The sequence below is a fragment of the Lissotriton helveticus genome, chromosome 9 (genome assembly GCF_964261635.1).
Source record: "Lissotriton helveticus chromosome 9, aLisHel1.1, whole genome shotgun sequence".
NCBI lineage: Eukaryota > Metazoa > Chordata > Amphibia > Caudata > Salamandridae > Lissotriton > Lissotriton helveticus.
The window spans coordinates 1,270,533,184-1,270,546,296 of NC_136070.1; the positions used below are offsets into that span (position 1 = coordinate 1,270,533,184).

At 50.7% G+C, this 13,113-nt stretch overlaps 1 protein-coding gene across 2 annotated transcripts in view; it reads right to left on the reverse strand.

Annotated features, from left to right (window-relative positions):
* Window positions 1-13,113, reverse strand: part of LOC144782458 (NUAK family SNF1-like kinase 1) — a 345,063-nt gene that overhangs the window by 156,766 nt on the left and 175,184 nt on the right. The window contains exon 1 of one of the 2 annotated variants that reach the window (XM_078661834.1): window positions 10,240-11,311. The exons of the other annotated variant lie outside the window; for it this stretch is intronic. Coding sequence (XP_078517960.1) covers window positions 10,240-10,530 — 291 coding nt within the window. The 5' untranslated portion in view covers window positions 10,531-11,311. Of the gene's footprint in view, window positions 1-10,239; window positions 11,312-13,113 lie in introns of those variants that run through there. 2 annotated transcript variants of the gene reach the window in all.

Below are 13,113 nucleotides of genomic sequence, written 5' to 3' on the forward strand. Positions count from 1 at the left end.
GAATCACAGCAGGACTACCATCTTCTGCAAATTCTGCATAGTAACTATGTATAAGGGTCATCCCTATCCTCATCCTCGGCCAACATGAAACAGCAAGGTAGAACCCCTGCGGGTACCTTTTGGGTATATAAGCATCATATCTTTGCTGGGGCAGGCAGAGGAGAAAGACTTCCATGCTGACACGCTGACACGAGACACTGAGGACCCTGCACGCAGTTACTCCAGCTCACCGTGGTCTGACATTCCTTGCTGGGGTGTCCAACTCGAGACCAAGATGGGGTCCTTCGTTCTCTCACATCAGGTAATGGGATTGGTTTTATCCTAGGGTGATTCTTGGCTATACACCTAAATACATGCTAGGTACGTTTAGGTACATCTAACAAGGGTTAGCACTGCAGGAGTACGTATTTCTACTGTCACGTATCTATATACCTGCGTATATCCATCGTTTTAGCAATATGGTACAATTCTACCATCTATTTACTCTGTTGGTGCTTATAACCATATATATCTGTTTCTGTCTTATAGTTGTTGCAGCACACATATTTTACACTAGAATGACGCTGGTTCAATAAATGCTTATTGAAAACTTCCTCATCCTTTATTTTGCGTATCTCCCTGGGACAAAGTGAGCACGAGTGACTGAGAGAAAAGTACTGTACTGTTTCCACGATCCCTGAGGGGACGGGGCTGTCATGTTTGATAGTTGCCAGAAACTATTTTCTCCTTGGTAAGAGGGGTTAGTAGTAGCACTGTGAGCTAGCTGGTCTACCGGCGAACATATCCGGTGGGGGTGTCTGGAATCAGTCGGGACACCAACCCAACAGTTTATTTTGTCTAAACGCGCAGATCCTGTATAGATTTATAGGAACTAAGGGGCAATTTATCAAGGGCATTATCGCCGCTTTAGCAGGACTTTTTCCCGCTAAAGCGGCGATAATTTTGTCGCCCTATTAGCAAGCTGCCACTAACAGCAGTTAGCGACAGCTTGTAGGCGATAGCGACCGCTGTGGGGCCCGTTTTGCATGTCAGCGATATTTATCGCTAATGACATGCAAGTGGGCGTACCCAACCTGTTAGCGACTGAAAGCAGTCGCTAACATCGCTATCGCCTATTATCAACGCAGGCGAAGCGATATAAAAATTTGCGCTAAGCGTGAATATCGCCAAAACCTAATGCCTGCTCAGACCACTTCTTAACCTGTATATCCAATGGGAGGTAGATACTCAGGTTAAGACCCTATTGGCGATGATGCCTGAATATCGCTGGATTTCCAGCGATATTCACGCATTGAGCTGCTATTGCCGGAGATTTTATCGCATTTGAGATAAACGTTTCTAATAGCACGTTATCTCTGTGATAAAATCCGGCGATGCGCGGCGATAAAAAAAAATGCTAAGCTCATTTAGTAATAGTTATCGCTATTTGTTGCTAATATGCCCCTAAATGACATGGGTGAACGTGCACTTTAAAATACACGTTATGTTACACAGCTTATCACTTGACAAGTACTTAAGAGAAACTATGACTTGGAAGTCGGTATTTGACGCTGTTCAACCTTCTATGTAAGAGATGAACTGTGAAGTAGCCAGACATGAGCAATTGCACAAATAATGATTTTAAAACACCTACTATTTTTGTATTTAATTCTTTCGTAACACTACTCATCACAGTGTAGGCTGAAACCGCGCTTTACATCACACAAAGGCGGCACATTAAACCGTACAAGTGTGTGAATCAATGTCCAGGAAATGTAATATATGACAATGAGGGTTATAAGATGCACGAATCACGTATCATCTATACCTGTAGACATTATAGAGTCAACCGTCAGAGGAAAAACACCAAAGGGCCGATTACGATGCGGCCTGTGCGGCTGGCAGAATGCAACAAATATAGAAAAAGGAAAAACAGGGAGAAACAAAGATATTTCTCCTTATTGTGCCTCCCTGGAGGCGTATATTTTGGCACTACCTCATATTTACAATTTCTCATAAATCTAGGGCAGTGCCAAAAATCCATGGATGTTGCTGGGAACGCCCCCAGCAACACCCATTGCACGCCCTTTTAATGCAGAAAACGGTGTTAAAGGGAATATTTACGAGACAGCTTTAAACCAAAAAAAGTGGCTTAATGCTCCCTCGTAAATATGGAGCAGGCGCCTGCGCCACCGATGCCACAAAAAGTGACGTTCCGGCAGCGCGAGGGGCCTCATAAATTAGGCCCTTTATTTCTTCCCAAACAAAGACTTCTTTCCAATCTTAGAATAACAACAGACTGAGAAAAGAAACAATAACCCTCTATAACCATGACTCACAGTTTGCTCGAAGCTCCTTGATGCCAGGAAATTGATCTCTGCGCTATATTAGAAGTGTTGCAACTTACATACTGGAAGTAACAAAATGACCTGAGGGCCAGAAGCAGCAGCCCTTTTAACTCTCTACATAAAATACCAATCTGTGATCTCCATGTTACACAAAGTGCTTTGAAGCAGGCATATTAACCCTCCAAGCTGCTTTATGAGTCAAAACTGTAATTAGACAAAACACTTAACTCTCCAAGAGCTGTGTTAATCCCTAAAGTTGTTTTACCACAATTATAATCGGTGCACAGAGTTCTCTGCAGCAGGTGTTTTAGCCCTGAGGGATATTTGAAAATGCAGCCTCTTTGCGCCCAATTAAATAATCAAGAACAGATTTACTGTCTCATATGTCCTTCTGCCAATGTCAATGCAGCAGGTTTTAAACAAAAAAAATCTAAGTATAGTTTATAATAATAACTTGTTTTTATGTAGTGTTTTATACCACGCATTGGCCCATTCTAAGAGCAGTAAAAACGGGTGTTACTAATATCTAATTTATTGAAAATATTTACTGACCTCGGAAGGATGGAACTCTGAGTTGGCCTTACCGGCATTTATAATTACGGCCTGCAGAGTGCGGCATGTTTCAGCAGGCAGCGCTTAGCTCACTGAGCCATCATACTGGCTATGATAGAAAAAAAACACTACTGCCAACTCTGACAGGTCATTGGCTGAGAGACACAACTGGTGGAGGGGGTGTCGGGCTCTGGGGTTACCAAAGGTCCTGGATAAACGAGCCCCCTTTACATCATTGGGCCTCTCTCAACCCCCAAGTGTAATGAGGCCTCTGTGCAACTGAAGAGACCTGTCACTCAACATTAGCATCACTGCATGGGTCACTGGTAACCATGGATACGCACCACGCACGCTTCCGGGGCATTGATTTGTGACCAGCAGGGTGACTGGGGCAAGGGATGGAGGAAACATCACTTTAGCTCGCTAGATTTTAAATGGTAAATCGTGTATTTATGAGAGAAATATGTGGGTTAGTTGTTGGAGCGCTGGAGCAGCGCCTATTCGCGACTGACAGCCGCTCAGGGCGCTTAGAGCTGGTTATAATAACACGAGAGTAAGTTTAGGAACAATTTATAAACTAAACATCCTGCATAAAAGCCTGCCACTGTCCAATAGCATATGATCTCTCACTGCTTACAGTGTGTGTGTGGGGGGGGGGGGGGAGGGGGGGGGCTCGGTGTTCAAGCACTGGTATCCCATGGGGGGGGGCGTATGGTGTTCAAGCACAGCAGGGGGTGCATGGTGTGCACGCATTGGTACCCCCGGGGGACATGTCGGCATCATCACACCTTGAGATCAAGGCTTGCTCGGGTGATGACGCTGTGCGGAGCCAGACGTGCACAGCTGGCCTGGTGCAGACACGGCCTCTGAAACGGCCTGGGTCGTACTCCGGGCTAAACCCGGGCACTCAAACATCTCGGAAGCTGAGAGTGACACATAGATGATGCAAAACAGAGAGAGGCCCTGGGAGCAAGGACCTATTTTAGGACAGAGAGCGCATCGGATGGAATGCTGAAACCCACAGCGAGTCTCTCGGGGGTGGTGCTGGGTGTGTATGTGTGTGTGTGTTAGGTGGGGGGGGGGGGAAATCCAGCACTCCGTGATGTGCCTCGAAGTAACAACATACTCCATTCGAAGGCTGTAGGCATGTACCCGGCACTGTACTACCTGTGTGCATTCAAGCGCACGTGGGCCAGAATGAAAAGAACTTCCTACATGCATTTTAATCCTAGCAGGCTATAATTAAGGCTACTGAAATATGCGATTTTGCAGCAGTGATGTCTTATGCTTAGTTATGAATCTGCTACATTTGCCACATAGTTCATCACCTGCTGCATAATCTACAGACCTTAAGAAAAAGTAAAAGGGCCCGATTCACAGAATAAATTTAAGACTCAATCCTAAAGTTACTACTATTTTGGTATTCACAGAATTAACTTACTACTTTTGGTATTCACAGAAACTAGGATTTCTCGCGGCGGGATGCCTGGCTTTCACCTTGCGGATACCCTGCCGGGGTTATCTCACAGGGGAATACCAGGACGGGTTCCCTAAGCAAGCGCTTAGAAACCGCTTGGTGATTTGCGCTATATAAATTCCTGTACATTTACATTTACATTTTGTCTTAAGTTTGACTTAAGACAAACTTAAGACAGACTTAAGACAGACTTAAGACAGAATTAAGACAGACTTAAGACAAAATCCTAGCTTAAGTCTGTCTTAAGTCTGTCTTAAGTTTGTCTTAAGTCTGTCTTAAGTTTGTCTTAAGTCAAATTTAAGACAAAATCCTAACTTCTGTGAATACCAAAAGTAGTAAGTGCATTCTGTGAATGCCAAAAGTAGTAAGTGCATTCTGTGAATACCAAAATAGTAGTAAGTTCAGGATTGAGTCTTACGTTCATTCTGTGAATCGGGCTCAAAATGTTCTAGCTCATATGGGTCAAAAGTTACTGAACACGTATTACCGAGCAGTAAACGGCCATTCACGAAGGCTGACTGGTCACCTTTCTGTTGCATTTTGCTGAACTGCTTTCAATGAGGTGAAACCTTTGCTCAGACAAGTGTTAACATGTAACAAGGAAAATACTATTACAAAACTTGCTACATTACGCCATATAATTTGCTTTTAGCTGCCTCATCATTTAGCTAAAAGCTCAGCATAATTTGGGCGTCCGTGCTGCATAATTCCAGTGGCCCTGAGTATAAATTTGCCCGGCTGTGAGAGAGGCACACAATGTCTGTGAATCCAAACCTCTTTGAAAGCTTAGAGAGGTCTCGCCTATATGCAACTGATTCTGCCCGGCCCTTTATGTCTTCAGGGCCACCCAGATCAGTTGACTGGGGGTGAGTGCTTGATTTGCTCAAACGCTCCGTCCATCATCCCCTTTGGTATAGCTTTGTTCGCCCTAAATTGGCAGGTTATGCCCAGACGTGGGTCCCTTGCTCACTTTGCCACTGGATTCAAGCTAGCCTGGCTGATGACGGCTGATTAGCCAGAAACTGGTCCCAGTATGCTTGTTTCCGGTCCAGGGAAGACATGGCTTGCCAGTTCGGGCTGGACTGTTCTCATGAGGCACAGGGTCAGACTGATTTGCATATGGCCATGTCTGAACTGGGGTGGCAGAGTGGGCTAAAGAACGGTGATGGATTAAACCCAGATCTCTTGACTGGGTGTGAGTGTTTGATTGGTTCAGATGCTCCGTCCATCACCACCCCCTTTTGTACCGCTTTTGGCCACCATAAGTGTGGCAGGGTATGCTCAGACGTGAGTCCCTTGCTCACTTTGCCAATGGATTCAAGCAAGCTGGGCTGAAGACGGCTGAAATGCCAGAAACCGGTCCTCGGAAGCTTGTTTCCGGTCCAGGGAAGGCATGACTTGGCAGTTCGGGCTGGACTGTTCTCATGAGGCACAGGGTCAGACTGATTTGCATATGGCCATGTCTGAACTGGGGTGGCGGAGTGAGCTAAAGAATGATGATGGATTAAACCCAGTACAGTTGACTCGGGTGAGTGTTTGATTTGCTCAAACGCTCAAAATGTCTGTGAAACCAAACCTCTTTGAAAGCTTAGAGAGGTCTCGCCTGCATGTGACTGATTCTGTCCGGCCCTTCATGTCTTCAGGGCCCCCTGGGTCAGACTCTCAATGGCCAGGTTCACCTGCATCCCTCTGGCATGGCGGGCAATGAGAGGGTGATGCTCAGCAAACATTTCTCTCTTCCTTTCGAAGTACTTGTTACCATACATGAAAATAATGCAGCTGATCTCACCGCCCACGTGCCTGAATTTACTGCGCGTGCCAAGTTATAATCCGATGATATACAATAGGTGCAACGTGCCCGCGTGTTATTATGCACCACATGTTCACTCCATTTTAGCCACCCTCGCATTGCATGCTGGGAATGAGAATGGGAAAAGTGAAACCACAAGTCCCAGATTAGAAAGTGCTTCATATCCCCAATCCCGACAGGCAAGACATTCTGTAACAGAGGTTGCTCACAGATTGGCCTCGACCCCATTCCTTGTCACTAGACACCGCAGACGCGGCTCACAGGTTACTGGCTTGCCGTCCCTGATATACAGTTTTAGAATTTAGAATTAAGAACATTTAGTTTATGAGTCAATTTAAACCATAAACAAAATCACTCGGTTAAAAGTACATAACGAATAAAAAGGTAAATAGATTTAAAAAAAAGGTGTCATACAACTAATACAGCCTCAACTCTTCACGCTACATACCCTTTGCTTTCTTAACTTTCCTTCCTAGAGATTTTAAACGGGATACCAAACACTAATCTATGTTAGATAAAAAGTGACTAAACAGGAATCGTTTGCTACCTTGATGTCTAAAAAAGCAAGCTTTCCGCACAGCTAACTAAAAAGTCCCTTAAGTAAATTAATATATATAGTTAAAAAGGCCTATAAGCGGGACTAAGAGAAGTATGAATATTGTGCCAGATGGACTGTGAGACCCACTATTAAAAGCACTTTTGCAAGGAATTCACATCATTAAAAATACAGAAACAGGTAAAGTAATGATCTGAGTCTAACGGGATAGGGAACTACTAGTTTCAGTCCCTAGCAGCTCGTCCTTCACAGTTACTGGGCTTGCTCGGTTAAGATTAAAAGTTTCCGAGTTATTACAATTTACAGGAGTCCACTGCAATAGGGCACTCTGATTTCGAGACCGCTTTGAAAGGCGCGAATATTTCAAATGCCTCCTTTAAGCTGTTACAGCCTTTCTTAGGTCGACTCTGACCCAGCATCCAACGGCACAGACCACAGCCGCGGCAGTCTGATCCTTTACTCTCCTTGTACTTGGCCTGGACTTCTACTCGGTCTTCGCCTGAAACAAACCTCCTCCAAGTCACTCTGACCTGGATCTAGGCAAAATGTATACAGGCATACCATTGATAATGTCCTGATGATGATCCTATATCTTTTGTAAGGATCGAAACGTCGTCGACTTGTTGTACACCATATACACCTCATTATTTAATACATATTATGTGTAATGGTGTCTCCACCATGATTATATAATAATATAAGCCACGGGGCAGGTATTCACTATTCTGCAAGGGGTGGGGCAGGTACTCACCACTCTACCAGCCTCGAGGCAGGTACTCACCATTTTTCCAGTCACGGGCAGGCACTCATCACTCTACCAGTCACAGGGCAGGCACTCGCCATTCTTCCAGTCATGGGGCAGGTAGGTACTTATCACTCTGCCAGGGGTGGGGCAGGTACTCACCACTCTACCAGTCACGGAGCAGGTACTCACCATTCTTCCAATCACGGGGCAGGAACTCGCCACATTACCAGTCACAAGACAGGTACTCCCCATTCTTCCAGTCACAAGACAGTTACTCACCATTCTTCCAGTCATGGGGCAGGTACTCACCAATCTGCCTGGGATGAGGCAGGTACTCATCACTCTGCCAGTCACGGGACAGGTACTCACCATTCTACCAGTCATGGGGCAGGCACTCACCATTCTACCAGTCACGGGGCAGGTAGGTACTCACCACTCTTCCAGGGATGGGGCAGGCACTCACCACTCTACCAGTCACGGCGCAGGCAGGTACTCACCACTCGGCCAGTCACGGGGCAGGTAGGTACCCACCACTCTGCCACCCTCGAGGTAGGTACTCACCACTCTGCCAGGGGTGGGGCAGGTACTCACAGCTCTACCAGTCATGGAGCAGGCACTCACCATTCTACCACTCACGGGGGCAGGTAGGTACTCACCACTCTGCCAGGGATGGGGCAGGCACTCACCACTCTACCAGTCAAGGGGCAAGTACTCACCATTCTACCAGTCACTGGGCAGGCTTTCACCATTCTTCCAGTCACGGGGCAGGTACTCACTATTCTACCAGTCACTGGGCAGGCACTCACCAGTCTACCAGTCAAGGGGCAGGTACTCACCATTCTACCAGTCACTGGGCAGGCATTCACCATTCTACCAGTCAAGGGGAAGGTACTCACCACTCTGACAGGGATGGCACAGGCACTCACCACTCTTCCAGTGACGGCGCAGGTAGGTACTCACCACTCTGACAGGGATGGGACAGGTACTCACCACTCTACCAGTCACGGCGCAGGTAGGTACTCACCACTCTGACAGGAATGGGACAGGCACTCACCACTCTTCCAGTGACGGCGCAGGTAGGTACTCACCACTCTGACAGGGATGGGACAGGCACTCACCACTCTTCCAGTGACGGCACAGGTAGGTACTCACCACTCTGACAGGGATGGGACAGACACTCACCACTCTTCCAGTGACGGCGCAGGTAGGTACTCACCACTCTGACAGGGATGGGACAGGTACTCACCACTCTACCAGTCATGAGGCAGGCACTCACCACTCTACCAGTCACGGCGCAGGTAGGTACTCACCACTCTGACAGGGATGGGACAGGTACTCACCACTCTACCAGTCACAGCGCAGGTAGGTACTCACCACTCTGACAGGGATGGGACAGGTACTCACCACTCTACCAGTCACGGCGCAGGTAGGTACTCGCCACTCTGACAGGGATGGAACAGGTACTCACCACTCTACCAGTCACGGCGCAGGTAGGTACTCACCACTCTGACAGGAATGGGACAGGCACTTACCACTCTTCCAGTGACGGCGCAGGTAGGTACTCACCACTCTGACAGGGATGGGACAGGCACTCACCACTCTTCCAGTGACGGCACAGGTAGGTACTCACCACTCTGACAGGGATGGGACAGACACTCACCACTCTTCCAGTGACGGCGCAGGTAGGTACTCACCACTCTGACAGGGATGGGACAGGTACTCACCACTCTACCAGTCATGAGGCAGGCACTCACCACTCTACCAGTCACGGCGCAGGTAGGTACTCACCACTCTGACAGGGATGGGACAGGTACTCACCACTCTACCAGTCACAGCGCAGGTAGGTACTCACCACTCTGACAGGGATGGGACAGGTACTCACCACTCTACCAGTCACGGCGCAGGTAGGTACTCGCCACTCTGACAGGGATGGGACAGGTACTCACCACTCTACCAGTCACGGCGCAGGTAGGTACTCACCACTCTGACAGGAATGGGACAGGCACTCACCACTCTTCCAGTGACGGCGCAGGTAGGTACTCACCACTCTGACAGGGATGGGACAGGTACTCACCACTCTACCAGTCATGAGGCAGGCACTCACCACTCTACCAGTCACGGCGCAGGTAGGTACACACCACTCTGACAGGGATGGGACAGGTACTCACCCCTCTACCAGTCACAGCGCAGGTAGGTACTCACCACTCTAACAGGGATGGGACAGGTACTCACCACTCTACCAGTCACGGCGCAGGTAGGTACTCGCCACTCTGACAGGGATGGGACAGGTACTCACCACTCTACCAGTCTCGGCGCAGGTAGGTACTCACCACTCTGACAGGGATGGAAAGGCACTCACCACTCTTCCAGTGACGGCGCAGGTAGGTACTCACCACTCTGACAGGGATGGGACAGACACTCACCACTCTTCCAGTGACGGCGCAGGTAGGTACTCACCACTCTGACAGGGATGGGACAGGTACTCACCACTCTACCAGTCACGGCGCAGGTAGGTACTCACCACTCTGACAGGGATGGAAAGGCACTCACCACTCTTCCAGTGACGGCGCAGGTAGGTACTCACCACTCTGACAGGGATGGGACAGACACTCACCACTCTTCCAGTGACGGCGCAGGTAGGTACTCACCACTCTGACAGAGATGGGACAGGTACTCACCACTCTACCAGTCACGAGGCAGGCACTCACCACTCTACCAGTCACGAGGCAGGTACTCACCACTCTGCCAGTCAGGGCGCAGGTAGGTACTCACCACTCTGCCCGTCGACCTCTCCACCGCCTTCTTGACCTTGCCGTAGGTGCCCCGCCCCAGGGTCTCCTGCACCGCGTACCTGCTCTTCACGCTGTGCTTGTGGTGGTGCTTCTTGACTCTTGCGGGGGCCGGACCCCCGCTGCTGGGGTCACGGGGCCCCCCTCCTGCACCCCTCTCCGGCCCCCGGTGCTTTCCGCTGAGGCTGGTCACCAGCTGACCCCCGGCCAGACCCCCCTCCATGGTGACCGCTCCCCGGTCTGTGTCCCGACTCAAGGGGGTGACCCCGGTCATGAGTGCGGCCTGTGGGGGGCGCACGGGGGTCCTCGGTTAGGGGGGGGCCGGGACTAGAGGGTTCTCCTCAGCAGCATCTCTCGCAGCAGCATCTCTCTCAGCAGGGAGTCTCCCTGTTCATCGCCTGGTGCACACCACACTGTGCTTCCGGGTGGATGGCTGCGCCGGGACTTCTAGAAAGACACTGACTCCTCTCCTCCTTTAGTTGGTGCCTAGCTCCCCTTTCGTCTTGGAAGTTCCTCGAGGGGGCTCGGTTTGCTGCGAGGAGTTATACAAGGATCTGCATTCATTCATTCATTAAGCCTTCTTCCTGTAAAAGCCCCCCAGCTCCCAGTCCCGGGAGTGTTTACGAGGGGCAGCGCCCCCTCTCCGTCTCAGGGGTGGGCAGCAGACTCCTCGCTGTGACTTGGCTCAGGGTGGCACGGGCTCCCCTGCACGTCTGCGCGGTCAGCCTCCGGGAGTGCCCCCTGCACCCGGACTGGCAGCACCGCTCATCCTGCTGAGGTCTGCCCTCTCCCTGCGGGGGCGGCTGTGCCACAGCTTCCCTGGGCTGTGCTGCGGGGTCTCTGCGGGGGTGTCCTTGTGGGCAGTGATGACCCTTGCCTCCTCTGCGGGGGGCGGGGGTGGCAGCAGCCCTCCCTATGGGCTCCACCCTGCACTCACCACCTGCGCCTGGGCACACTGCCAGCAGCTTCTGCCACCTTGACCTGCCAGCGCAGAGTGTCTTGAGTGCCAGTGGGGTCTCCGTGTGGGCACTGGTGCCCCCTCGTCTCCTCTGTGAGGGGTGAGGAGTGACAGCAGCCCCCCCTCTCCGTCAGCAGCGCGGGTCTGCCCCCTGCACACAGCGCCTGTGTGTAGACACAGTGCCTGCAGGCGCTGCCTCTTTCCGGGCACTGCTGGCAGAGTGTCTCAGCGCCTCTTCTGAGCCCCCCCCCCCCCCCCCCCCCCTCACGGCGATGTCAGAGCCCCCCCCCCTCCTCCCCCTTATCTCCAGCAGCAGCCCCGCTCTGGCTCAGCCTCCCCACACGCACCCTGTGAGTCTGTGCAGTCACTGCCTGCAGCCAGCCTGGGCTCTGCCTGCTCCCGGGCACAGCTGGCAGAGTGTCTCAGCCCCCCCCCCCTCTCACGGCGTGTCAGAAGCCCCCCTTATCTCCAGCAGCAGCCCCGCTCTGCCTGTCCACACACACCCTGTGCAGTCACTGCCTGCAGCCAGCCTGGGCTCTGCCTGCTCTGGGAGAGGGGAGGAGAGGCCGAGGGGGGTGGGGTCGGAGATGCCCCCTGAGAACATGTGGGTAGGGATCTTTCTACCTGCCACCCGTGCACCCTGCTAGGGGGCACATGGCACAAGCACCCCAGGCACCAGCTGCCGAAGAAGCGCCGATGGGAGCTGAATTAAAACAAGCATTGGCAAAGGTCCCTCCTATGCAAGAGCATCTGGCGTAAAGTGTTTTATTCACGTTGTACATCGGTGCAGCTGATGTACAGCACGGCTAAAAGTTAGTGGCATAGAGGAGAGTGGCATGGAGTGGAATGTCATAGAATGAAGTGGAGTAGATGGTCGTAGAGTCGAGCAGAGCGCTGTGGAGTGTTGTAGAGTGGAGTAAAGTAGAGTGGATTCGAGTGTCATGGAGTCTCATGGAATAGAGTGGAGTGGAGTAGAGTGTCGTAGAGTGAAGTGGCATAGAGGGGTGTAGAATGGGGTGGTGTACAGTGGAGTAGTGGAGTAGAGTGGAGTAGAGTGCCGTACAGTGGAATGGCATAGAGTGAAGTAGAGTGTTGGAGCATGGAGTGTCATAGAGTGGAGTATCACGGAATGCAGTAAAATGGAGTGGCGTAGAGTGGAGCAGGGTGCCAGAGTAGAGTATCGTAGAGTGCAGGGTCACAGAGGGGTGGATCATAAAATGGTGTAGATGGTGTAGAGTGGAGTGGCATAGAGCCGAGTAGAGAATCATAGAGTGAAGGATCATAGAGCGGAGGAAGGTGCCTCAGAGTAAAGTGACGTGGCATGGCGTAAACTGGAGTGGACTAGAGTGGAGTAAAGTGGAGTGGCGTGGAGTAAAGTGACGTGGCATGGTGTAAAGTGGAGTGGCGTGGAGTAAAGTGACGTGGCATGGTGTAAAGTGGAGTGGACTAGATTGGAGTGGCATGGAGTGACGTAGAGTGGCCTAGAGTGGAGTAAAGGGGAGTAAAGTGGAGTGAAGTGGAATGGAGTGGCGTAGAGTGACATAGAGTAAAGCATCCTAGAGCGGAGTGGCTTAGAGGGTCATAGAATGGCATAGAGTAGAGTAGGGTGTCAGAGTGGAGTTGATTAGAGTAGAGTGTCATAACGTGGAGTGGGGTAGAGAGGAGGGCGTAGAGTAGAGTGTTGCTGAGTGGCATAGCATTGAGTGGAGTAAAGTGCCCCAGAGTGGAGGAGAGTGGAGTTGCGTGAAGTGGAGTAGTGCAGAGTGGAGTAAAGTGTCTTATAGTGGAGTAGCATAGAGTGGAGTAAAGTGGCATTGAAAAGTCATAGGGTGGAGTGTCATGGATTGTCTTAGAGTGGAGTGGCGCAGAGTAGAGTAGTGATGTAAAGTGGAGTAGAGT